At 37.7% G+C, this 25,004-nt stretch overlaps 1 protein-coding gene across 1 annotated transcript; it reads right to left on the bottom strand.

The window, feature by feature from the left end:
* Positions 1 to 4,901: 4,901 nt before the first annotated feature.
* Positions 4,902 to 24,547, bottom strand: LOC308703276 (uncharacterized protein). The gene is made up of 3 exons (XM_081386601.1): positions 24,453 to 24,547; positions 23,467 to 23,667; positions 4,902 to 7,555 (listed from the first exon to the last, which is right to left on the bottom strand). The coding sequence occupies exons 2-3, from the start codon at positions 23,522 to 23,524 to the stop codon at positions 6,051 to 6,053; spliced, it is 1,563 nt and encodes a 520-aa protein (XP_081242727.1). The 5' UTR covers positions 23,525 to 23,667; positions 24,453 to 24,547; the 3' UTR covers positions 4,902 to 6,050.
* Positions 24,548 to 25,004: the final 457 nt, after the last annotated feature.

Here is a 25,004-nt window from a genome sequence, read left to right as displayed (position 1 = left end):
TGGGGTTCATTATCATCGAAGACATTTCAAGCTTCTAATGTTACATTTTAGCATCAGCTTGGTAGAGACGGGCTCTGGTAGATAACAGGTGAAAACCGGATCGGATCTGTGGGTAAGTTATAACTAATTATCAAACGCAGCTACGGTTAGCCATCGCTAACATTAGCACGTTTATAGAACAGCCTTCGATACATTTCTATGTTATAACTTCCCGAAAAAACTACACAAACATATAAAACAAACTTCTAGCGAAATACTAACAGCATCTTACTTGCCAATCCAAAAGAAATGTTGCAAGTTCAGAGTCGAACCTCATTTCTTTCATGTCCATCAAGTCAAGTTTATTTATATTTATATAGCGCTTTTCACAACACAGGTTGTATCAAAGCAGCTTCACAGTAATAAATTAGAACAATACATCAATGTTTGTTTCTAGTGGAACGTCTACGTTCGGTAATGCTGATCAATAGTATCGTTGATTGATTAATTCAATATAATATCCCCAAATATCCCCAACTGAGCAAGCCAAAGGCAACAGTGGCAAGGAACCGAAAAACTCCATCAGGTGACCTAATGGAGAAAAAAAAACCTTGGGAGAACCCGGGCTCAGTCGGGGGCCAGTTCTCCTCTGGCGGGGGCCAGTTCTCCTCATCAGTTGTCTCCAGTGATGGAAAGCAGTGCCGATGTTTACTTGGGTTCGGCTCCTTTTCTTATCTGTTTTTATTTGTGCTTGTATTTTATTTGTGTGGTGGTAGGGGTCTCTTGCCAAGGGCTTCAGCCATCCTTCCGCTCTCTTCCCTGAACTGAAATGTAGTAGTGAGCTGTACTTTCCACACGATTGACATCAGGTTCAAGTACGCCCACAAGCCGTGCGAGTTATTCGTGTATTGCATGTTTGGCTGGTGGTTATGTTGCCCGTATACCGCCTCCCATGGCCGAAACTGGTATTACGACACCTGTCGGGCCGTGGCTAGTAATGCTAATGCTAATTAAGGTTGATATCTCTGCAGCACTATAACTTGACATTTTTTTAATGACATCATCACCCTTAATTCTTCTCATTCTTTTGATGCATGTAGGTCATTTTTGGGATATTTTTACCTCAATTTTTACACATGGCCCCTTTAAAACTTTCTGGTTAGGCTTTTTCAAGAGAACTTAAAGTTTGTCATCATGTAGCCTAGGCTACACATGTTACAACGCTGCCTGATTCAAGCAGGCTGTTAATAATGCATGAAAGTACAAATTCAGCATTAACAATCATCATGTTAATTCTAATTTTAAGAGCTTTGATAACATCTGTGAAAATAAGACATTACGAATAAAAAAAAAATTGAAAATAAGAGCACGTTTGTGCGGGTAGTGAATATTTTTAATTTACAACAAAACTTGTTAATTATTCAACAAGAGAAGTAGACAGAGTTGTTCATCATTGTGCAACACAATTCGGATTACATGACAACTTACTTACTTAAGTAAGTGCTTGACTTTTTCGTGAAAAAGGAGTGAAGAGTTTTTTTGCCGTTTTGAACTCATTGCAACGACCTCTATGGAAAAAATGGATTGGGCGCGGGTGCGAGCATGGGCGTGTCGTGATGCGCGAGTGACTGATTACCATGGAAACGAGAAAGTCACGTACGTAGATAGACTATCCTTGACTCTTTGGATTTTAAATCTCGATGTATAGGCTATACACGTCGTGGACATACTTGCCCTATGAAAAAGTGCGGGGGACGAATTTACATTTTATAAAAAGTGGGGGGGGGCACGTCCCCCGCGTAATCTACGCCCATGCATGTATAGGATGTATTTATTGTATGTATTTTAATAGTTATAATTTTTTTATTCAATACTCTGTGTAATCATGGCATCTACTTTGTATTCTTTATAAAGCAATGTTCTATGCATTTGTCCTTGTCAAATAAACAATAAATAAATAGTGTAACTGTTAAAATCTAAATGTGATGATGAAGTGCTTGAATGTTTCTAACATGAATGTTCTTCAGCATCATGAATGAATGAAGAATAAACACCAACCTCTTTGTTCTTCAGGATCTTCAGTGTGTTTCATTCTGCAGGGTTCTGGATCACTCATGTTCTCACTGTCCTCTTTAATAAACTCAGTCTTTGCAGATTTCAGCTCTTCCTGATTCTCTCATGTTCGTCTTCACTTGTTTTCCAGCATTTATTGGAGAATTGCAGTGGGAGGAGCTTCACTGATGATGAATTTCACGAGATCTAATAAATGAGGTGAAAACAGGAACTATTGTCATGAAATAAAGAGTGTTTTCAGCAGATCTGTTAATATTGATGAGCCTCAGACTATCAACACTCATTCAACAAGCCATTCAGGATCATCAGCAGATCATCTCACTTTATTCTGAGTGTTTGCTGTTAGAAACACATTGAGTCAGGATACATGACAAAAGCCTGTAAAACTGCTCTACAGATAAATAATTACAGAAGCATAATATATACATTTGAATCTAAATATAGTTAGATTTCATGACAATCACGAAGTACTTAAATCATTAAAATATTACATTTTATGTGCGCTGAAACTGATGATGATCATAAAACGTTTAAAAATAAAGATCATCACAAAGCAATATTGTTCCAATAATAAAACGCTATTAATTTATAATATTAACATTTAAGAGTTGATTTAAATGTCTGACGTTGCTCATTATAGGCTCAACGTAAAGCTTTAAAAACTTATCAGTATAACACTTGAGATCGTTTCCCATCAATTCCCCTCACAAACCTTAACTCTTGACATTCAGTAACAGTTCTCACTCCAAACATCGAGTCAATCACACAAACGAACACAACATCGCTCAGGTCTGAATGAACTCAACATATTCTCCTCATGCTCGCTGCTGCTGCACTAAATGTTTATTTCAGAAGGAGGACGCCAGAAAAGACGCACAAGTATCGCTGTGATCGATGAAAACAATACAGAAATGAGCCTGTCGCTTAATCAAACTGTATAAAGTGTGTGTGATAGTTGTGTAAATATGAGAAATACCGTGAACTGCTCTCCTCACCTCAGAAGACTCGACATTGAAACTCTCAATGAGGGAAACAGTGTTGCCAACTATTTTCAATGGGAAAGTAGCGAACGCATTCTTCTTCTTCTAATGGAGTTTTTTATGGCGGTTGGCAAACCAACTTTCGGTGCATTACCGCCATCAACTAGACTGGAGTGTGAAGCACTAATAAGCGTTTAAAAAATTAACAACTTTAACAATAGAGTGAAGAAAATTTTGATATTATTTTAAACCACTCTATATTTTATCTTGTTCTGCATACATTTTCAATAAGCTTCCCATATTAATACAACATACAATTTTCTTACTTCCTTCATAAGTTCTAACCTTTCTTTTACATATTTTATACATTTTATTAAAACATGTTCGATTGTTTCTGCCTGATCACAATAATTACATTTACCCATTTTATGTTTTCCTATTTTGAACAACAAATGATTTAGTCTAGTGTGCCCTATTCGAATGCGAGATATAATTGTATCTTCTGTTCTAATCCTAAAAACTTTTCTTCCATTTCCTACTTGTTATCACTGTTTCATACTTCTTGCCATTCGTTGTTCATGAATTCTTTAATTTTTTTTAACCTCTTTTTTTGCTCAGCGTCACTTTAATATTTATCCCACTGGAGTGCTACCATCATGCAGGGACGGACTGGGGCTAAAAAACAGCCCTGGACTTTCTCCCAAATAGGCCCATCATCCAGCCATTCGCCTCTAGCCGTGTGGGACAGACACTATAGCCAGGATGTCCCGATACTATGCCACAATACTGTAGCCTATCAGACAAGCAAGTAACATCTCAAAACCAATGATGATAATTGGGGTTGTGTTTATTAATGAAGCCTCAGCCTTCAAATATATATATATAAACTGTATAATGCCATTACATTGAAAATGAAATACAAATAATGAAATGTCACTGGCCACAGAAACCCCAAATTACACAAACTTGTAATTATAAAACATATAGTTACTATATAGCCTACCAGGGGTCTCCAACCTTTTTGTGTGCGAGGCTCCGTCAAGGGATAAAATAATCTAGAAGGGCTACTTGTTTGTTAGACTCAAAAATATTTATTATACATGGTGCTTTTTTAACTTTACCTTTAACTTTTTTTTTTTACTTTTCACCATAATATGCGAAATAATAAAATATATTGACATTCTGGTTCAGACTTACAAGCGTTTTAAGCAATTCCTGAAAAATTATGAAAATATATACTGATTTTTTTATTTTTCATAAACTTATTTTATGTGTTATCAAAAACAGTAGCAAAATATTTAGTATTAATATAAATGCAAAATGAACTGCCATAACTTCTAAACAAAAAGATTACTGCATTACATTTAATAACTTAATACATGACTATACATAAAAGCATTTTTAATATGAATATATACAGGCACATTTATAACACTAAACATTTAAAAAACTTTTAGCCTTTTCAAACCAGAGTCAGAGAATGATGGATAGACTCAAGAAGTGACCACATGTAGAATGCAACAGGACATTTCTAAATGGTTAGTTGATGAATTTTGGTGGCTTATGTGTAATTATCTTCTAGTCAGTTATCTTCTCCTGTAGCTCAAACAGTGTGTGTTGGCGCTTGCAACGCTAAGGTCGTGGGTACTGCAAAATAATTCAATGCACATGAGTTACCTGCCCCATAACAAATACAACAATACAAATGGCTGTTTGAAGACATGAAAATACTGTTTGATGTTCTTTCTTGCCCGGTACACATTGTAGAATTTTGGACAGTACAGTAATCACTGTACAGTCTACATTTATGTCCATTATGTCATTACGTCTGTTGGAAACTCAGAATCGAAGACCAGGAGACTTTGGGATCACATTCAAGAAGTTATTCTTTATTGAGGACTTCACATTGACATGGCTGCAGTTCTTCCAAAGTCTAAATCTAATACAGTATTCAGTGTAATTATACTTCTCAAAGAGGGGAGGGATTACATAGAGGTAGAGTCTATGAACAAAGCATGTAAATTAAGTATGAACATATAATGATTTATAATCTTATAGAAATGCCAAAAATTGCAGTGTGTAGCAAGTATGACAAGCGGGAGTCAGAAACAGACCTTGTTTCTCAAAACCAAGAATGCAAAGAATGGACATGTGTTCTTGGGGAGAACGCTCTTGCTAATTGTTCTTGGAAGAATGAACTCACAAGGTGACGAGCACACAGAACGCTGTTGACAGTTTGAGACGATGTGTTCTTGCTGGTATTGCGCAATAAAACCCCCGCACAGACGCCGTCTGCAGTACTCAAACATAACGAGAATTATTGACTCTAACAGCCAGGCTTTATCGCCCAAGCCTACCCTCAGCTCAAGGGATTACTCTACTACTGTACACTACAATGTAATGTATATTCATACCAATAAAGCAACGCTTATGGAGATTCTCACTTCCGAAAACGTTTGAGCACATTTTCGATTTGCCATAAATTTCGTGAAAATGCCAATATTTGAAATCTACAGTTGATTTATCGCATCAAATGTTCTCAGAAGTGAATTTAGTGATGAAAAACGACTTGCTGTATTAACCTGCCTCTCTTTCCTCGAATGCCGAAATGAATGCTGGGATATTTCTGCCGTCAAGTTCACACAAGTTACCAACCGATGCATCCTCGGTAAAATGGGCGTGTCAAGAACACTTCCGGGACTTTTAACCGTTCTTGCCAAAATTCAAACTTGTGTATTGGGACAGTACTTGGGCAGCGACTGATGACGTTTCACAAGAACACATGTACAGACAAGAACGCATATTGAGAAACGGCCAGAAAGATGCACAGTTTTTCCATGAGCGCCACCTACTGTCAGAGATTGACACAGCATTTACTGACATTTTTTTGCATTGGTCTGAACAGACAAATCTCATGTGAATTTGGTGCCGAACATTCGTGTTAATGTGAAAATGTCCTGTCGCTCATCGTGGCTGTTGGGAAACTAACTTTTTCGTTTCTCAGCACATAAAGATGAGCTACTGTGATCTCAGACTGAGGTGATGTGGTTTCTCCACTGCATGGATCTTCATGTGTAGCTTCAGGTCACTTTTAAAAGAGAAACTCTTCCCACACTGATCACACGTGTGCGGCTTCTCTCTGCTGTGGATCCTCTCATGTGTTTTCATATGTGCTGACTGATTGAATCTCTTGTCACAGTGTGAACACTTGTAAGGTTTTACTCCAGTGTGGATCCTCTCATGTGATCTCAGATTTGATGACTGACTGAATCTCTTGTCACAGTGTGAACACTTGTAAGGTTTTTCTCCAGTGTGAATTCTCTGGTGCTGTTTTAAACCGTCCGCTGTAGTAAAAGTCTTCTCACACTCAAAGCACATGTACTCTCTCACACCAGTGTGAGTTCTCTCATGTGTATGTAAAGATTGCTGCAGCGAAAAACTCTTTCCACACACAGAACATGAATGCGGCTTCGTATGAACTGTCAGGTGTGTCTTCAGGGCTGATGCACTAAGAAATGTTTTGCCACATTGATCACATGAGAACGGCTTCACTCTGGTGTGGATTTTCATGTGAACATTAAGGTGTGATGATTGACTGAAACTCTTTCCACATTGATCACATGAGAACGGCTTCTCCTTCGTATGAACTCTCAGGTGTGTCTTCAGCTCGAATGACCTAAGAAATGTTTTGCCACACTGATCACATGAGAACGGCTTCACTCCAGTGTGGATCATCATGTGAACATTAAGGTGTGATAATTGACTGAAACTCTTTCCACATTGATCACATGAGAACGGCTTCTCTCCAGTATGAACTCTCAGGTGTGTCTTCAGCTCTGATGACCTAAGAAATGTTTTGCCACATTGATCACATGAGAACGGCTTCTCTCCAGTGTGGATCATCTCATGTGTTTTCAGATGTTCTGATCGACTGAATCTCTTGTCACAGTGTGAACACTTGTAAGGTTTTTCTCCAGTGTGAATTATCTGGTGCCGTTTTAAACAGTTTGCTGTAATAAAAGTCTTCTCACACTCAAAGCACATGTACTCTCTCACACCAGTGTGCATTATTTTCTGATGTGTGTGTAAATATTGCAGCACTGAAAAACTCTTTCCACACACAGAACATGAATGCGGCTTCTCCTTCATATGAACTGTCAGGTGTGACTTCAGGTTTGATGCACTAAGAAATGTTTTGCCACATTGATCACATGAGAACGGCTTCTCTCCGGTGTGGATCCTCATGTGACTCTTAAGATTATCTTTGCATAAGAATCTCTTTCCACATTGATCACATGTGAACGGCTTCTCTCCAGTGTGGATCCTCATGTGACGCTCAAGACTTTGTTTGGTAGTGAGACTCTTCCCACACTGAGTGCAGGTGAAAGATTTCTTGGCTCTTCTTTTCTTTAAAAATGTCTTTTTAGTCTTTGAGCGACTCAAAGGTTTTCCTCCAGGTTGGACATGATGTTCCTCCTCCACTTCACTCAGTTCTTCACTCTCCTCGCTCTCTTCCATCGGGTCTGACATAAAAGAAAAAAATATTAAATTTCATTTCATTCATTACCTACATGTGCATACACAACTTTTAAAAACTGGCAAATGCACTGAAAGCTTTGTTGACAGATTTAAGTTGAAGTTATAAATTAAAGTCCATTTTATTGTCGCCGAATGGGGCATAGTTTGCATAGTAAACAAAGCACCTTTCTGTTTGGCCATAGTTTAAAGTATTCCCATACTTTGGATGATCGTGGTCTGTCATTTTCAGCATGAGAGGGAGCAGAAGCTGCCATTACTCGATATTTAAATGTAAATAATGAATGACGCGTCGGAGCATTTCATGTGTGTTGACGTATTTTCATAGTCGACGTAATCGGTTGCGGCCCTAATAAACAAATGATTCTACTGTAAACGAAGTCTACGATTTAAAGACTAAAAGGTAAAATAGCCTTTATAATATAAAAGTCACTAGAACAGAGGAAACAGGCTTTCAGCAGCTTGAACATTTTTTTGCCGGTTTGAGGGTTTCTGATTGCATAAAATAATAAAAGAAACGAACAAGTTCATGGCGAATGAAGGGGTAGAGACCTGCACTCCCGCGGGACCCAACGCAACAGAGTGCGGCACGGAAACATAGATCTGATGGCTTCACCATGGTAACCCCAAACAATGAGATATCAGATCGCTGCGTGTCACCAGAGGTGGGGACATTCCGTGAGGGATTGTGATTGACCTAATATTGTGCTAATTGCATGGGATCACGGTCAAAATCCCCAATATAGTAGTCTGGGTGTCCCCATGCTGCCTTGCTGACACCAGATTTTCCCCTCAACAATGGGAACCAATCACAGAACAGGGAGCAGCAAGATGATGACTACGTCTATGCGACACACTGAAGCAGTTTGTTTATATCTATGGATCCAACATAAGTTACCTTTCAGTGCAGCCTTAGATAGTGATAGCTGAACGCCATCATGTACACATAAATCTCTGACCCAACGTCTTCTTCCTCATCGAATTTCTGTCGCTCTACATACGTCATCTGGTATAATTGAAACGATTGGCTATGAGCTACGTACAGGCGCATTTTTTTCAAATTTTTTTTATCAATATATTTATTATTTTTCACATGAACAATTCACAGATTCAATTCAGTATACAAGTAAACAATCTTTTCTAAACACCCTCCCACCCCTGTCCCACCCCCAAATAGACAGAACACTCAAATGGACAGTATTACAAGGCACTCAGCTGGTATGTAAGAGAGAGGTTTTCATAAGTTAAAGTAGAGAAGGGTTACATTATCACATCAGCATTTTCAATCAATGTGACATTTAAATTATTAATATATTCGATAAATCTGCCCCATGTCTTTTCGAACATCAATGATTTTTTTTAAATATTAAACATTATCTTTTCAACAGGCACATAGGACGAAAGTTCTCTAAGCCATACAACATGACTGGGTGGTTCTTCTGATTTCCAATGTGTAGCTATACATTTCTTTGCTGCTATAAGAGCCATCTTAACAAAACATAAATTCTTCCTTTGATCAAGTTGGAGGGCTGATTCATCTCCCAGTAATATAAATCTCGGGTCAAATGAAAGCTTAACCTTAATAATCTTGTCAATAGTTTGTATTATATTTCTCCAATAGTTTTCAAGTTCCGAACAAGTCCAAAACATATGCAATAATGAACTAACCTCTGTTTTACATCTTGGACAACATTCTGAATATGACTCACTTATCTTGTGTAATCTTTCCGGTGTATAATATACCCTATGTATAATATTAAACTGTATTAATCTGTGTCTACTGTTATATGAAAATGTTAAAGCATTTTTACAGACAGATTCCCAGGTATCTTGTTCAAAAGTACATTCTAGATCTTTTTCCCATTTAAGTCTAGAAGATGATACATCTTCCCCATATAAGTCACTGAAGTTGGTATACATGTAAGACACAAAACCTTTGGACCCTTTTTTCTCTCTTATAATATTGTCTAATACGAGTGAGGAGAGGGGCCTCAAATGACCTCCTTGTAATGTAGTTATATAATGTCTCACCTGGAAATATTAAAAAAATGTTTTACAGGAAGAGAGAACTTTGCTCTCAGTTGTTCAAATGTCATAAGTGTGTCCTCCTCATATAGATCTCCAAACACGTGAATGCCCTTTTTGTACCAATATTGTGTTACCCCATCTCTTAGTACCTCAGGAAGAGCTGGGTTGCAATGAAATGGAGTATTGTTGTAAACTGGTAATAGCCATTTACATTTTTTCTTGATCTCAAACCCCAATTTACAGGTGTGTCTAATAAATGGGTTACTGACCACCTTCTTAACACAAGTCATGGGAATGAATAAAGCCTTGTCTAGAGGCATTTCCCCTGCATGATATTTTTCAACTTGCATCCATGCAGGCGGAGATGTCCTATTCATCTGCCAAAACCATATCGCTCTCATTTGTGCTGCCCAGAAATAAAGCAAAAAATCTGGGAGTTGTAATCCACCTTTTTTAAATGCCATATTTAATGTCTTAAGTTTAACCCTCGGAGTTTTATTATTCCAAATAAATTTTCTAATCAAGCTATTAAGAGTATTAAAAAACTTTATTGGGACATAGAGCGGAAGAGTTTGAAATAAATCAAAAAATTTAGGAAGGACGTTCATTTTTATGCAATTTATTCTGCCAATTAACGATAATGGTAGTGAGTTCCATCTTTCCAAGTCTCTCGTTACCTTTTTAAGTAATGGGGAGTAATTCAACGAATATGCTTCTTCCAACTTTGAAGGAATATCTAGTCCTAAGTAAACTATCTTATCTGGATTCCATGAAAAAGGGATGTTATTTAAAGGCATTTTCTCCGCAGCCAAATTCAATGGCATCATAACACTTTTATTTAAATTAATTTTATATCCAGATATTTTTCTAAAGTTTTCTAATAATTGAGATAAGGTAGGTAGTGATGATTCAGGGTTAGTAAGATATAATATTACATCATCCGCGTACAATGAAATTTTGTGTACATAGCCTCCTACCTCTAGCCCAGAGATTGATTCGTGTGCCCGTATGGCAATGGCCAGGGGCTCCACAGCCAGTGCAAAAAGTAGTGGAGACAAAGGACATCCCCTGTCTAGTTCCCATTGACAAATTAAAGTGCAAAAATAAATCGGAGTTAGTATGGACGGCTGCCGAAGGACACCTATACAACATACGAATCATATCAATAAATTTAGGACCAAAATTCATTTTTTGCAAGATAGCTATTAAATAAGGCCATTCTACTTCGTCGAAAGCTTTCTCTGCGTCCAAAGAAAGAGCAACCATCGCAGAGTCAGTTTGTTCCGCCGAATAAATAATATTCATAAACCTTCGTATGTTATCAAAGGAGGATCTATTTTTAATAAATCCAGTTTGATTCATGTGAATTAAAGTGGGAAAAACCTGTTCTAAACGTAGCGCGATCATTTTAGTGAGAATTTTATAATCCGAATTGAGCAGTGAGATTGGTCGGTATGAGGTAGGTAGATTTGGGTCTTTGCCAGGTTTTAGCAAAACTGTAATTAAAGCCTGATTTAAAGTCTCTGGTAATTCTTTTTTATGAATTGCCTCCGTATACATTGAAAGCATCGGATCAGCTAATTTCGGGAAAAAAGTTTTTAAAAAATCCATAGAGAAACCGTCTAAACCAGGTGTTTTACCTCCAGCCAGTGTGATAACTGCAAAATGAATCTCTTCTTTCGAAATTTCTTTCTCGAGTCCTTCTCGGTCATTATCACATAAGACTGGGATATCCAGTTTGCTTACAAACTTTTGGATTTCTTCTTCATCTACTCCTTGAGACTGTACAGTAATTTATAGAAATCTAAGAATTCTTGGTTAATCAATTTAGGGTGCTTAATACTTTTTTTGCCTGGCGAACATATTGTAGTAATAGTTTTACTAATTTCTTATTTTCTTATCTGCCACACTAACACCTTTCCAATCTTATCCCCATGTTCATAATATTTCTGCCGTGTTCTAATAAGCGCATTTTCGGCTTCTTTGGAAATCATAATATTGTATTTCAATTTTTTTTATTGCAATTGTAGAAACATCTGGCCATCTTTAGTCTTAAAACGCTCTCTTTCTATTGTTAAAATTTCTTTCTCGAGTAATTGTAACTTTTTATTATATTGTTTTTTCATACTGGAAGAATAATTGATAATTTGGCCCCGTAAAAATGCTTTCATGCCTCCCATACTATGCCCGAAGAAGCAGAATTCCTGTTTGTAATCATAAAGTTGTCTATATTATTATTTATGAAGCTCACCGCTTCAGGACTGTTCAGTAAATGGTTGCTGAATCACCAAAGCTTACAATTCGGCAGTTCCGAAGGGTGTTGCACTGATATAAGTAAAGGGGCATGATCTGACAATATTCTTGGTAGATATTCACATAATTCAATCAAATAGTCCTTTGCTTTTGGAACGAAAAAATAGTAAATTCTGGAGTAATTATTATGCCTATGCGAGTAGAACGAATACTCTTTTTTTTGTTTTATTCTTAAATCTCCATATGTCAATTAAATTAAAACTTGATAGTTCGTATTTTAAAGCTAAGGCAACTTGACTTAATGCTGACACTTTGGTAGACGATCTATCTAATACTGGGTCCATGACTACATTAAAGTCCCCTCCAATCATTAGTTCTGCCATAGGACATGCAAGTTTGAAAAATAGATTGTGAATAAAATCAGCACCCTCCATTTCAGGACGATATACATTTACCAGTGTTATTCTCTGCATAGCAATTATTCCTCTTAAAATAATATATCTACCAGATTTGTCTTTATCAACAGATTCCATTTGAAAGGGTACATTTTTATCAATTAGTATAGCCACCCCTCTGGATTGTGATGTGAAGGAAGAAAAGAAAACCTGTCCAGGCCACTGCTTTTTAAGATTTTGATGTTCAGAATCGGTCAAATGCGTTTCTTGTAGCAAAGCAATTCCAATATTATGTTTTCTAAGATATAGCATGACTTTTTTCCTTTTAAGTTTTTGATTTAACCCATTGACATTCCACGTAACATACTTGTACTTCAGTGTAGTTGACATTAACTGTATATTATTTGTTATATTCGCATTTAGATCTTAAGAGATTATCTCTACCGTAAGCTGTGTTCTGTCTACCTCCCCCTATCACTCCCACCACTTCCCCAAACGAAGTGTGAAACTTTAAACCCCCATGACTGATTGTGCACCGCAACATGCAGTCGAACTGGACTTCCTCTTCCATCCTACCTAACTCCCAAGTAACGTTAGATGTACTATCAAACCTACCAAACGTTAAACTTAAATTACGTACTTTCCAGCTAACAAATCAAATATTTTGAACAATCCTAGAATCCCGAAATTCACATATTTTAGTAGGCTAAACCGTAACGAGGCTGCTCAATGTCCAAAGTAGCCTATAAATAGAGCCACGTTCTTCTTGAACCGTTTTTTTTTTTTTTTTTTAAATAGGCTTACTCACCATTGACAGTTTTTTTCCGTTAATGTTCATTGAAAAGAAAATCCACTCACCCCTGTAACTTTGGTACAGTTATTCTTTTACAGTTTTTGGGTGATTAGTGGAGTTTAGTGTGGATCCCTGGAATGCTTTGAGATGCCATTGGCTAGTGTTTTACCCAGCAATCAAGTGTGGATGGTGTTGTCAAAGATAAGTCTCTGCTGATGCTTCGGAGTTGAAGGATCTTTGTCCCTCCGGCAGCTGAATCCTCAACGTCGCGGGATGAAGCATCGCATAAGTGACGTCGTTATTGCGTAAGTGTCTTTTGATTGTGCTGAAATCGTCGCTTTCTGAACAATGTCGATGACATGTCACGAAATATCATAATAGTAGAGTTGCCATAGGTGAGCTTGCCCTTTTCTCTTGCCGCATTGAGAATCTTAAGTGTGACTCCATACCGGAGTAGACGAATCAGAATAGCCCGTGGCTTGCCATTTTCCGCTGGTCATTGTTGCAAAGTGCGATGAGCTCTTTCAATTTCGTAGATCTCGTCCTCCTTCCCCAGAATCTTAGGCAGCCATTCCTTCATAAAGTCCACTGGGTTTCTCCCTTCCACTCCCTCAGGGAAACCTACAAGACGTAGATTCTGACGGCGAGATTGATTTTCGAGTTCATCAATTTTGTCTTTCAACTGTTTGATTTTGCCGTCAACAGCCAACTTGACATCCGCGACATCCGTGTGAAATTTTCTCAAATTTGTTGAATGTAGTTCATTGCTCATTTTCTCCAAGGATTCTGCGAATTTATTCAGGCGTCCATCAATTAACTCCTGAATTCTGAGAAACTCCATTTCTGCATGAAACCATGGCGGAGGGTCCGATAACTGCAGTCTCATATCTTGAGCATCTTCCTTCTTGTCCGTTTTCTTTGAATTCGGCATATTTATCAGGATGTTCAAAGAGCTACAAAGTTGTTGTACTAAAGAAAGTACTTTCGTCGTCTGAAAAGCCTTTAGGTAGGATTATTAAGATTAAATTATTCGGGAGCTCCGTGCACTACGTTTCATTCTAGCGCCGCCATAACCGGAAGTCCGTACAGGCGCATTTCATAGACATTTGTAGCTCCCAATAAACGGCTCTGGGCATTCGTAAACCACGCCACAAATACGAGAAAATGAACATGTGGTTCCCAGACCATCTGGCATTAGCCAGGCTACCAAAATAGGCTATCACACCAGAAATCATGTAATTGTAGCAAACCATGAATAATTATTATATTATGGTAGTCTTTTCTCTCTGTTTTGCATGCGTCATCATCATTATTATTATTATTATTATAATTTATTTATTTTTGGCTCTTGTCACAGTGTATAGGCTACTTAACTTTAGTGATAGAGGAGTGAAAAGAATAATCAGAGGAGTGAAAAGAATAACCAGAAGAGTTGTCCAAGAGCCAAGGATCACTTGTGGAGAGCTTCAAAAAGACCTGCAGATAGCAGGTACTGTGTTCTCAAAGAAAACAGCAAGTAATGCACTCCACTGCCATGGCCTGTATGCACGCTCACCACGCAAGACTCCATTACTGAAAAAAAGCATGTTGAAGCTCATTTAAAGTTTGCTGCACAACATTTGGAAAAGCCAGTGAAATACTGGGAGAATATAGTGTGGTCACATGAGAGCAAAATTGAACTGCTTGGATGCCATAATACACACCATATTTGGAGGAGAAATGGCAGTGCACATTACCCTAAAAACATCATACAATTTGGTGTTGGCTCTTGGACAACTCTTCTGATTATTCTTTTCACTCCTCTGTCAGAAATCTTGCGAGGAGCACTGGTTGAGGCAAATTTATGGTGGAATTATTGTCTTTCCACTTCCGTATTATGGCCCCAACAGCGCTCACTGGAACATTCAGAAGCTTAGAATGGCACCTATAACCAATGTCATCATTATGTTTTGCAACAATTAGGTTGCGAAGGTCTTGAGACAGCTCTTTGCTTTTACCCATCATGAGATGTGTCTTGTGTGACACCTTGGCAATGAGACCTTTTTGTAGGCCATCATTTGGGACTGAACCAGCTGTTATTAATTTCCACTGACAAGGGGCTGGATTGCTTTTTAATTACTGTAAGTTTTCAGCAGTTGTCTTGGCTTTTGCCTTTTTGCGCCTCCCTTTCTTCATGTGTTCAATACATTTTCCCTGTGTCATTTCACATTATTACACATATTACACACGATTCAGACCGCATCATAGCACAGAAACTGCGCTCGTTAAAATTACAAATGATTTACTTCTAGCTTCTGACCAAGGCTTTATCTCAATACTAGTTTTACTCGATCTTAGTGCTGCGTTCGACACTATAGATCACAAAATACTCTTAGACCGACTACAAAACTACACTGGTTTTCAGGGACAGGCATTAAACTGGTTTAGATCGTACTTATCAGACCGTTACCATTTTGTCTGCGTAAATGGGGAAAAATCGAAGATAACGTCAGTAAACTACGGTGTACCGCAAGGATCTGTGTTAGGCCCTCTGCTATTCTCAATATATATGCTACCACTTAGTAATATAAGAAAACATGGAATTAATTTCCACTGTTATGCTGATGACACTCAATTATATATTTCATCACTACCAGATGAAAACAATAAATTATCTAAATTAACAGAAATGTGTTAAAGATATAAAATACTGGATGACATGTAATTTTCTGCTATTAAATTCAGATAAAACGGAGGTATTACTTAGTCCAAAAAACTGCCCACAAAACCTCTTACAATACAACTTTAATTTAGAAGGGTGTCCTGTTACTCTATCCTCTACAGTAAAAGACCTGGGTGTTATATTAGACCGCAACTTGTCTTTTAAAAATCATATTTCATATGTTACAAGAACAGCCTTTTTCCACCTTAGAAACATTGCTAAGCTACGTAACATGCTATCTGTTTCTGATGCAGAAAAGTTAGTTCATGCATTCATGACCTCGAGACTAGATTACTGTAATGCTTTATTAGCAGGTTGTCCTGCATCCTCAATAAACAAGCTACAGTTAGTCCAAAATGCAGCCGCTAGAGTTCTTACTAGATCAAGAAAATATGATCATATAACACCAATTCTGTCGTCTCTACATTGGTTACCTATAAAGTTCCGTATCAATTACAAAGTATTACTACTGACCTATAAAGCCCTAAATGGTTTAGCTCCCGTGTATTTAACGGAACTTCTATCGCCCTATAATCCATCGCGCTCTTTAAGATCACTAAATTCGAGGCTTCTGGTCATTCCTAGGATATCTAAGTCCACTAAAGGAGGGAGGGCGTTTTCACATTTAGCTCCTAAACTCTGGAATGGCCTTCCTGATATTGTTCGAGGCTCAGACTCGCTGTCCCAGTTTAAAACTAGATTAAAGACGCATCTCTTTAGCCAAGCATTCACATAATACTTACCTTTTATACTACAGTTGAATCAGATTGAATGCATTAATATTAAGAACAGCAGCTACGCTAATTATTTCCCATATGCTTTTCTGTAGTTATCTCGTCAGCTCCAGTTTGTATCCAGCCTCTCATGGAAACTACAGAATCTCCAACACCCGTGCAGAGACGACTCGGCGCCTGTGAAGAGACGACTCGACGCTGGCGATATGTTTATGCCCTAAATCAATACATGATTAACTAACTGTATTTATCTATGTACATTTCTGAAATGCACTTTCTGTAAAGCTGCTTTGAAACAATATGTATTGTGAAAAGCGCTATACAAATAAATTTGAATTGAATTGAATAACTTAATTTCTGAACTTATTTTTGTTTGTTTCTTTGTATGTATGGCTTACTTGGGTTGTTACCAACATCTGGTAAAAATTTCATGTCAATAGCACCTTTGGAAATATATTTACTGAGAAAAATGACGACGTGTTCAATACTTATATCCCCCGCTGTATGTAGTAATAAAACATAGCTATAATTTAAATCAAACTTGCATGACAGGACAGGCACTAAACAAAAGTACCAAATGTATTTTTCCTGGTATCACTGGGCCCCACAAACTCTTGGCATATCTTGTTTATGTTAAGGCTGTCCAGCCTGTCTTTGTGCACATTGCTGACTAAAAGACTGTTGAGTCTGTCTTGGCCCATTGTAGCCCTTAGCCACGTCTTCAGTCTCCACAATGCACTGACGCTCTTCTCAGCTTCAGATGAGGACACTGGCACCACCAACAAAATTCTGACCAGGACCTCAACTTGGTCAAACAACCCCCGAACCTACACTGGCATTCCCCTTAGGACCTCTGCTGCCTCTCCACTGCTGCTACAGGAGTATTTCTGGCGAAAGAGGGGCAACTGTACTGAGAGAGAACCTCTATGCAACTCAGGGTACTCCACTATTAAATCAGTTAACACCCCGGTCAAAAGGACACTCTCAAAGTTTTTCTTTAGACTGTTTTGATTGAAACGGTCACCAAACTGAACCTCCAAACAATCCAATACTTTAAAGAACTCTGCCCTGTAATGATCCACTGCTTTGCCAGCAAAGCTCCTTGAATTTGCTGTCTCAATAGAGTCAACTGATTCAGTGGAGTCAACCAATGCTGTAGCTTTCTCATACAGTTCAAGATAGTTCTTGTCATTTCTCTTTCCCTGAAGAGAGGATCGGACACAATCTACTGCAGCCTGCATACCAGAGACAGTCTGGGTCTTCTTCTGCAGTGAAATGTTTAGGCACTCAAGCTCTCCAACAACAGCAGAAGTAAGTGTGAGGCCCAACACAGTCTAATAAGCCACTGGCAGTTGAAGCTGTCCTAGATGTACTTTTTGCCATCTCCTCTAGGCAGTACCCGCTCATACTGCCCTAGCAAAGCTATTAAAGCAGAATTGCGCACAGTCCACCTGGTTGGGCAAAGGGGTTTCAGTGTGGTGATGGGTACATTTTCAGAGGTAACTATGTTCTTAAACATTCTCTTAAATTTTCCTGACTGGCTAAAAAGGATGCCTAACTGGTGGACCCAAGAAAGGCAGTCCCAGATCATTGGCAAGGCGGAGCAGCCAGCCTGTGTGATTAGATTGACACATTGTGCACCAAAATGCACATACAGTGAGGAAAATAAGTATTTGAACACCCTGCTATTTTGCAAGTTCTCCCACTTGGAAATCATGGAGGGGTCTGAAATTGTCATCGTAGGTGCATGTCCACTGTGAGAGACATAATCTAAAAAAAAATCCAGAAATCACATTATATGATTTTTTTAAGTATTTATTTGTATGATACAGCTGCAAATAAGTATTTGAACACCTGTCTATCAGCTAGAATTCTGACCCTCAAAGACCTGTTAGTCTGCCTTTAAAATGTCCACCTCCACTCCATTTATTATCCTAAATTAGATGCACCTGTTTGAGGTCATTAGCTGCATAAAGACACCTGTCCACCCCATACAAACAGTAAGAATCCAACTACTAACATGGCCAAGACCAAAGAGCTGTCCAAAGACACTAGAGACAAAATTGTACACCTCCACAAGGAAAGGGCTACGGGGAAACTGCCAAGCAGCTTGGTGAAAAAAGGTCCACTGTTGGAGCAATCATTAGAAAATGGAAGAAGCTAAACATGACTGTCAATCTCCCTCGGACTGGGGCTCCATGCAAGATCTCACCTCGTGGGGTCTCAATGATCCTAAGAAAGGTGAGAAATCAGCCCAGAACTACATGGGAGGGGCTGGTCAATGACCTGAAAAGAGCTGGGACCACCGTTTCCAAGGTTACTGTTGGTAATACACTAAACGTCATGGTTTGAAATCATGCATGGCACGGAAAGTTCCCCTGCTTAAACCAGCACGTCAAGGCCCGTCTTAAGTTTGCCAATGACCATTTGGATGATCCAGAGGAGTCATGGGAGAAAGTCATGTGGTCAGATGAGACCAAAATATAACTTTTTGATCATAATTCCACTAAACGTGTTTGGAGGAAGAAGAATAATGAGTACCATCCCAAGAACACAATCCCTACTGTGAAGCATGGGGGGGTAGCATCATGCTTTGGGTTTTTTTTTCTGCCCATGGGACAGGGCGACTGCACTGTATTAAGTGGAGGATGACCGGGGCCATGTATTGTCAGATTTTGGGGAAACAACCTCCTTCCCTCAGTTAGAGCATTGAAGATGGGTCGAGGCTGGGTCTTCCAACATGACAATGACCCGAAGCACACAGCCAGGATAACCAAGGAGTGGCTCTGTAAGAAGCATATCAAGGTTCTGGCATGGCCTAGCCAGTCTCCAGACCTAAACCCAATAGAGAATCTTTGGAGGGAGCTCAAACTCCGTGTTTCTCAGCAACAGCCCAGAAACCTGACTGATCTAGAGAAGATCTGTGTGGAGGAGTGGGCCAAAATCCCTCCTGCAGTGTGTGCAAACCTGGTGAAAAACTACAGGAAACGTTTGACCTCTGTAATTGCAAACAAAGGCTACTGTACCAAATATTAACATTGATTTTCTTAGGTGTTCAAATACTTATTTGCAGCTGTATCATACAAATAAATAGTTAAAAAATCATACATTGTGATTTCTGGATTTTTTTTTTTTTAGATTATGTCTCTCACAGTGGACATGCACCTACGATGACAATTTCAGACCCCTCCATGATTTCTAAGTGGGAGAACTTGCAAAATAGCAGGGTGTTCAAATACTTATTTTTCTCACTGTAGAGGGCTAATGGCTTCTGTTCCCTCACTATTGCCTGTGCACCGCTGTACTTTCCTGCCATGTTTGAGGCGCCATCGTAACTCTGCCCACGTAAAGCAGACACGGGCAGATTGAGCCTCAACAGCACATCAGTTACCATCTTGGCAATGCCCTGGCCTGTTGTCTCTGACAAACTGTATAATCCAATAAATTCCTCATGTAGAACAAGGTCATGGTCCACATAGCGCAGACAGACACTTTCCTGCTCAACACCAGAAATATCCTGGGTACCATCAACTACTACAGAAAACTGAACAAGGGCTGGAGACCTAATCTCACTTGCAATGCCTCGGATTATTGTATTGGCCATAATTTTCAGGATTTCATTCTGTGATTTAGGGCTTGTGTGTGCAATGGTGCGATCTGTTAACCATTTCAATAAAATGGGATCATCCTCTTCTGTCCTAAGTTTCAGGAGCTGATACAGATTCCCACTTTCATCAGTATGGCCACTTAAAGATTGTCCCTGCCTTGCCACATGCCGTACAGAGCTAACAATTCTCTTCAAGCAATGTCTTGCCACCTCCTGCACTGGATAACTGGGCACTGATTGGGTTTGACTGATGTGCACTCACAGTTAGGGCTGGGTATCGTTCCAAAAATTTCGATACCAATACCGATACTGATACCTTGATTTCGATACCGGTTCCTGAACGATACTTTTTTCGATACCCATTTTATTTTATTTTACCCAGCCCTACTCACAGTCACATAATGTCGGTGGGCTTGGGAGGTCTGGTGTGCTGTACATTTTTCAATGGCTTTTTTCCAATTTCTAAAGCCTGTACTAATGAAAGCCGCATAATAGGGCTGGGTAAAAATATCGATTCATCAATGCATTGCAATTATTTGTTTCTCAATTCAATATCGATTCATCAAATCCTATGAATCGATTCAGCTCGCCGGCCAGTGGCGGCGCTGTGGGCAACACTCTAGTGAGAGCGTTCAGCGTTGTACAAGCAAGCGGCTGCAGAAGTGAGTCAAATCTGTATCTGTATCGTTCGAGAGAACAACCAGCGCTGTATTTCAGTTGTTTTCCTCTGTGAACATGCACTAATGGATGTCTGACAATTTCGTTGCTTTTTGGAGTTTTCAGATTTAAAAACGTCAATAAAGGCTCGTTCGTTCTGCTCTCAAGAAACTGATGAATTATAATATGCTTCCATCAGATGAAATCATGCAGGCGTCGGCGCTTTCTCCGTTAATGCAATAAATGCACATCCTTGAATGAGCGCGGATTTTCTAGCGCATTTACTTGAACTTCATAGGCAATATATCTATGGTTTAACCCATTTGAGAGGCGGCCAAAATCAGAATTTAAAGACTGAATAAGCTCTCTGCGAACTTGACGAGTGATGGCCGCGCTGACCTGTATGCACAAATCACCACACACACTCTCTCAGAGTAATATTATGTTACTGCATAATACATTTTCAACTAGCAGAATAGTACAGAATCACGATAGACAGTCTCACTTGTAGCCATGTCTTTTAACTATCGTAATATTTCGAAGGGCAAAAATAGGAACTTTTAATTGGCAGTGTTATTTATTGTGTTGACAAAATAGCACTTTGTAATGTTATAATATCTATGTTTGCACTTTTTTTATGAGTATGCACATTTTGTGCTTATGTTTACATTTATTTTATAACTTGAATGTATAGGAAGAAAGAAATATACTTTCTACTACTTACAGTTACATGCACTTTAGTGGTGTTAATAAAGCACCTGTTTGTTACAGTTGTGTTTTGTATTCAACACATGTACAATATTGTACAGTTTGTTCTGCTAAATAAACCATGACAGGAAACATACTGGGGTCAATTTGTTCTTAAACATTGGTAATACTGCACACATAATTTAAAAATATACTCAGGTACTTAATTACTTGTGTTTACTTATTATTGAATCGATATCGAAGATAATAAATCAATATCGAATCGAAGCCTCAAGAATCTAAATCGAATTGTGTTAATTCCTAACAATACCCAGCCCTACCGCATAATAATTATTAAATTATCTTGCTTCCTTAACATAGTATTTTAGGTTTCATCTGGGACAGACCTTTTACCTTTAATACATTTATTTTTAAACCTAATTATGCATGCATCATCTTTTGTGTAAATTTCATAAATGTAATCAAATTAAATTATAATAAGACACAAAAGGACTGTATCAACAAAATATTTGCAATGGAGAGGAAACACAGAAGCTGCATTTGAAGTGGCATTTAGATGCTTTTACAATTTTTTAACTATTTTCGTTGGTGAAATAGAGCTAAAACTGGCAAAACGTTCTGTAAAATATACATCACTTAATGTACATCAACTTCTTGTTTATTAAACTTTTATAAAATCAAAATCACATTTGTTATGCTAATATCTGGAGAAAAACTGCACTGAAGAAAGAAAAACTAAGAAAAATGAAGAAATGAGAAATGAAGAAATGGAGAAATGAAGAAAATATTCATGTGATATTATATTAGATTAAGGGAGGGGGAATCAAAATGTTTAAAACGTTTTTTGTTGTTGTTTTTTGTTATTGTTTTACTTTTTACACAACTATTTTAAGTATAAATCATTAAATTATTTTCAATACACATATTTTAATGATATTTTAGGGGGGGGGGGCACCCTCAGATAGGACTTTTGTTCAGTGCTGAATTCTGCATACTGGCAAATCATCTGATTATAGCAAACACAGTGTAGATATTATGAAAGATTCATTGTGCAGCCAGTTTCATTGATAATAACAGATTTGTGAGATCGTGATGAACAGATGTCAGCTTTTAGGAATGTGTCTGTATCTTACATGAAATCTATGAATGATGACAACAAAAATGTATTTCAGAAAGGGTATTTGTCATTTTATTAAGAAATATGCGAACGGGAAGCATTTTAAACTTTATTTTTAACTAATGGTACTATTTCATAAAATGTTAAAATAATATACAGATGCACTACCCTCTTCAAAATACAGCTGATATATTGTTGTACTTATTATTTATTGGAAAGTTTGCCAATGGATAAATCAGCTAATCCCAAAAATAATCATTAGATTAATCGGAAAAATAATCGTTAGATTAGTCGACTAATCGAAGAAATAATCAATAGATTAATCGACAACAAAAATAATCGTTAGATGCAGCCCTAGTTTACATACATAGTTTTTTCCTGAGTGCAATATTTTACAAATCTGATCATCTTTATTGGCAAAATCCCCCAAAATATTGAGATAACATTTTTTTGTCAATATCGCACACCCCTACGTTGATCACATTCATCAACCCTGTTACCAAGGTTATTATAAGAAGAATATCTATAGTTATGAATAACTTGTATGATATTTGACAAATACAACTTCAACAGTAACTTAGTGTTTACTGATTATTCCTAAAAAAAAATAATTTAGTAAACTATATTGAAAATGACTAAAATTCTGGTAACCTTGTTGCAAATTGGGACCCAGATATAAAATAAATGTAAAATAAAACAGTTAAAATTGTATTTATCTTGATCTGATATTGACAATCAATATAAAAATGTCTCAAACCTCCCTTTACTGACCATTTGTTGAAGAAAAACCCAGAACATTCTGTACCGTTTCATAGTTGAACTGTTTCTAAATCTGATGAAGTGCTTGAATGTTTCTAACATGAATGTTCTTCAGGATCATGAATGAATGAAGAATAAACACCAACCTCTTTGTTCTTCAGGATCTTCAGTGTGTTTCATTCTGCAGGGTTCTGGATCACTCATGTTCTCTCTGTCCTCTTTAATAAACTCAGTCTTTGCAGATTTCAGCTCTTCCTGATGCTCTGATGCTCGTCTTCACTTGTTTTCAAGCATTTATTGGAGAATTGCTGTGGGAGGAGCTTCACTGATGACGAATTTCAGGAGATCTAATAAATGAGGTGAAAACAGGAACTATTGTCATGAAATAAAGAGTGTTTTCAGCAGATCTGTTAATATTGATGAGCCTCAGACTATCAACACTCATTCAACAAGCCATTCAGGATCATCAGCAGATCATCTCACTTTATTCTGAGTGTTTGCTGTTAGAAACACATTATTTGAGTCAGGATACATGATAAAAGCCTGTAAAACTGCTCTACAGAAACATAATTACAGAAGCATAATATGTACATTTGAATCTAAATATAGTTAGATTTTATGACAATCACGAAGTACTTAAATCATTAAAATATTTCATGTGCGCTGAAAATGACAATGATCATAAAATGTTTAAAAATAAAGAGCATCACAAAGCACTATTGTTCCAATAGTAAAACACTAGTCATTTATTAATATTAACATTTAATAGTTGATTTTAAATGTCTCACGTTGCTCATTATAGACTCAACGTAAAGTAACTTATCAGTATAACACTTGAGATCGATTCCCATCAATTCCCCTCACAAACCTTAACTCTTGACATTCAGTAACAGTTCTCACTCCAAACATCGAGACAATCACACAAACGAACACAACATCGCTCAGGTCTGAATGAACTCAACATATTCTCCTCATGCTCGCTGCTGCTGCACTAAATGTTTATTTCAGAAGGAAGACGCCAGAAAAGACGCACAAGTATCGCTGTGATCGATGAAAACAATACAGAAATGAGCCTGTCGCTTAATCAAACTGTATAAAGTGTGTGTGATGGTTGTGTAAATATGAGAAATACCGTGAACTGCTCTCTTCACCTCAGAAGACTCGACGGTGAAACTCTCAATGAGGGAAACAATGTTGCCAACTATTTCCAATGGGAAAGTAGCGAACGCATTCTTCTTCTTCTAGTGGAGTTTTTATGGCGGTTGACAAACCAACTTTCGGTGCATTACCGCCACCAACTAGACTGGAGTGTGAAGCACTAATAAGCGTTTAGAAATTAACAACTTAAACAATATAGTGAAGAAAAAAGGATATATATTTAAGAATTGTATATTATTTTAAACCACTATATATTTTATCTTGTTCTGCATGCATTTTCAATAGGCTTTCCATATTAATACAACACCCAATTTTCTTACTTCATAAGTTCTAACCTTTCTTTTACATATTTTATACATTTTATTAAAACATGTTCAATTGTTTCTGCCTGATCATCACAATAATTACATTTACCCGTTTTATGTTTTCCTATTTTGAACAACAAATGATTTAGTCTAGTGTGCCCCATTCGAATACGATAAATAATTGTATCTTCTTTTCTATTCCTAAAAACGCTTCTTCCATT

The sequence above is a fragment of the Scardinius erythrophthalmus genome (assembly GCF_964197995.2).
Source record: "Scardinius erythrophthalmus genome assembly, chromosome: 1".
NCBI lineage: Eukaryota > Metazoa > Chordata > Actinopteri > Cypriniformes > Leuciscidae > Scardinius > Scardinius erythrophthalmus.
Note: the sequence above shows the minus strand (reverse complement) of the source record. Positions and strands in the feature narration are given on the sequence as shown.

What these genes read in the sequence shown, in the direction of transcription:
- LOC308703276 (XM_081386601.1), bottom strand. Translation starts at nt 23,524, where the DNA reads ATGAGTGATCCAGAACCCTGCAGAATGAAACACACTGAAGATCCTGAA. An exon ending in AGATCCTGAAGAACAAAGAG is followed by an intron (nt 7,556 to 23,466) that starts GTTGGTGTTTAT and finishes CTTTTATGTCAG; the next exon opens with ACCCGATGGAAGAGAGCGAG.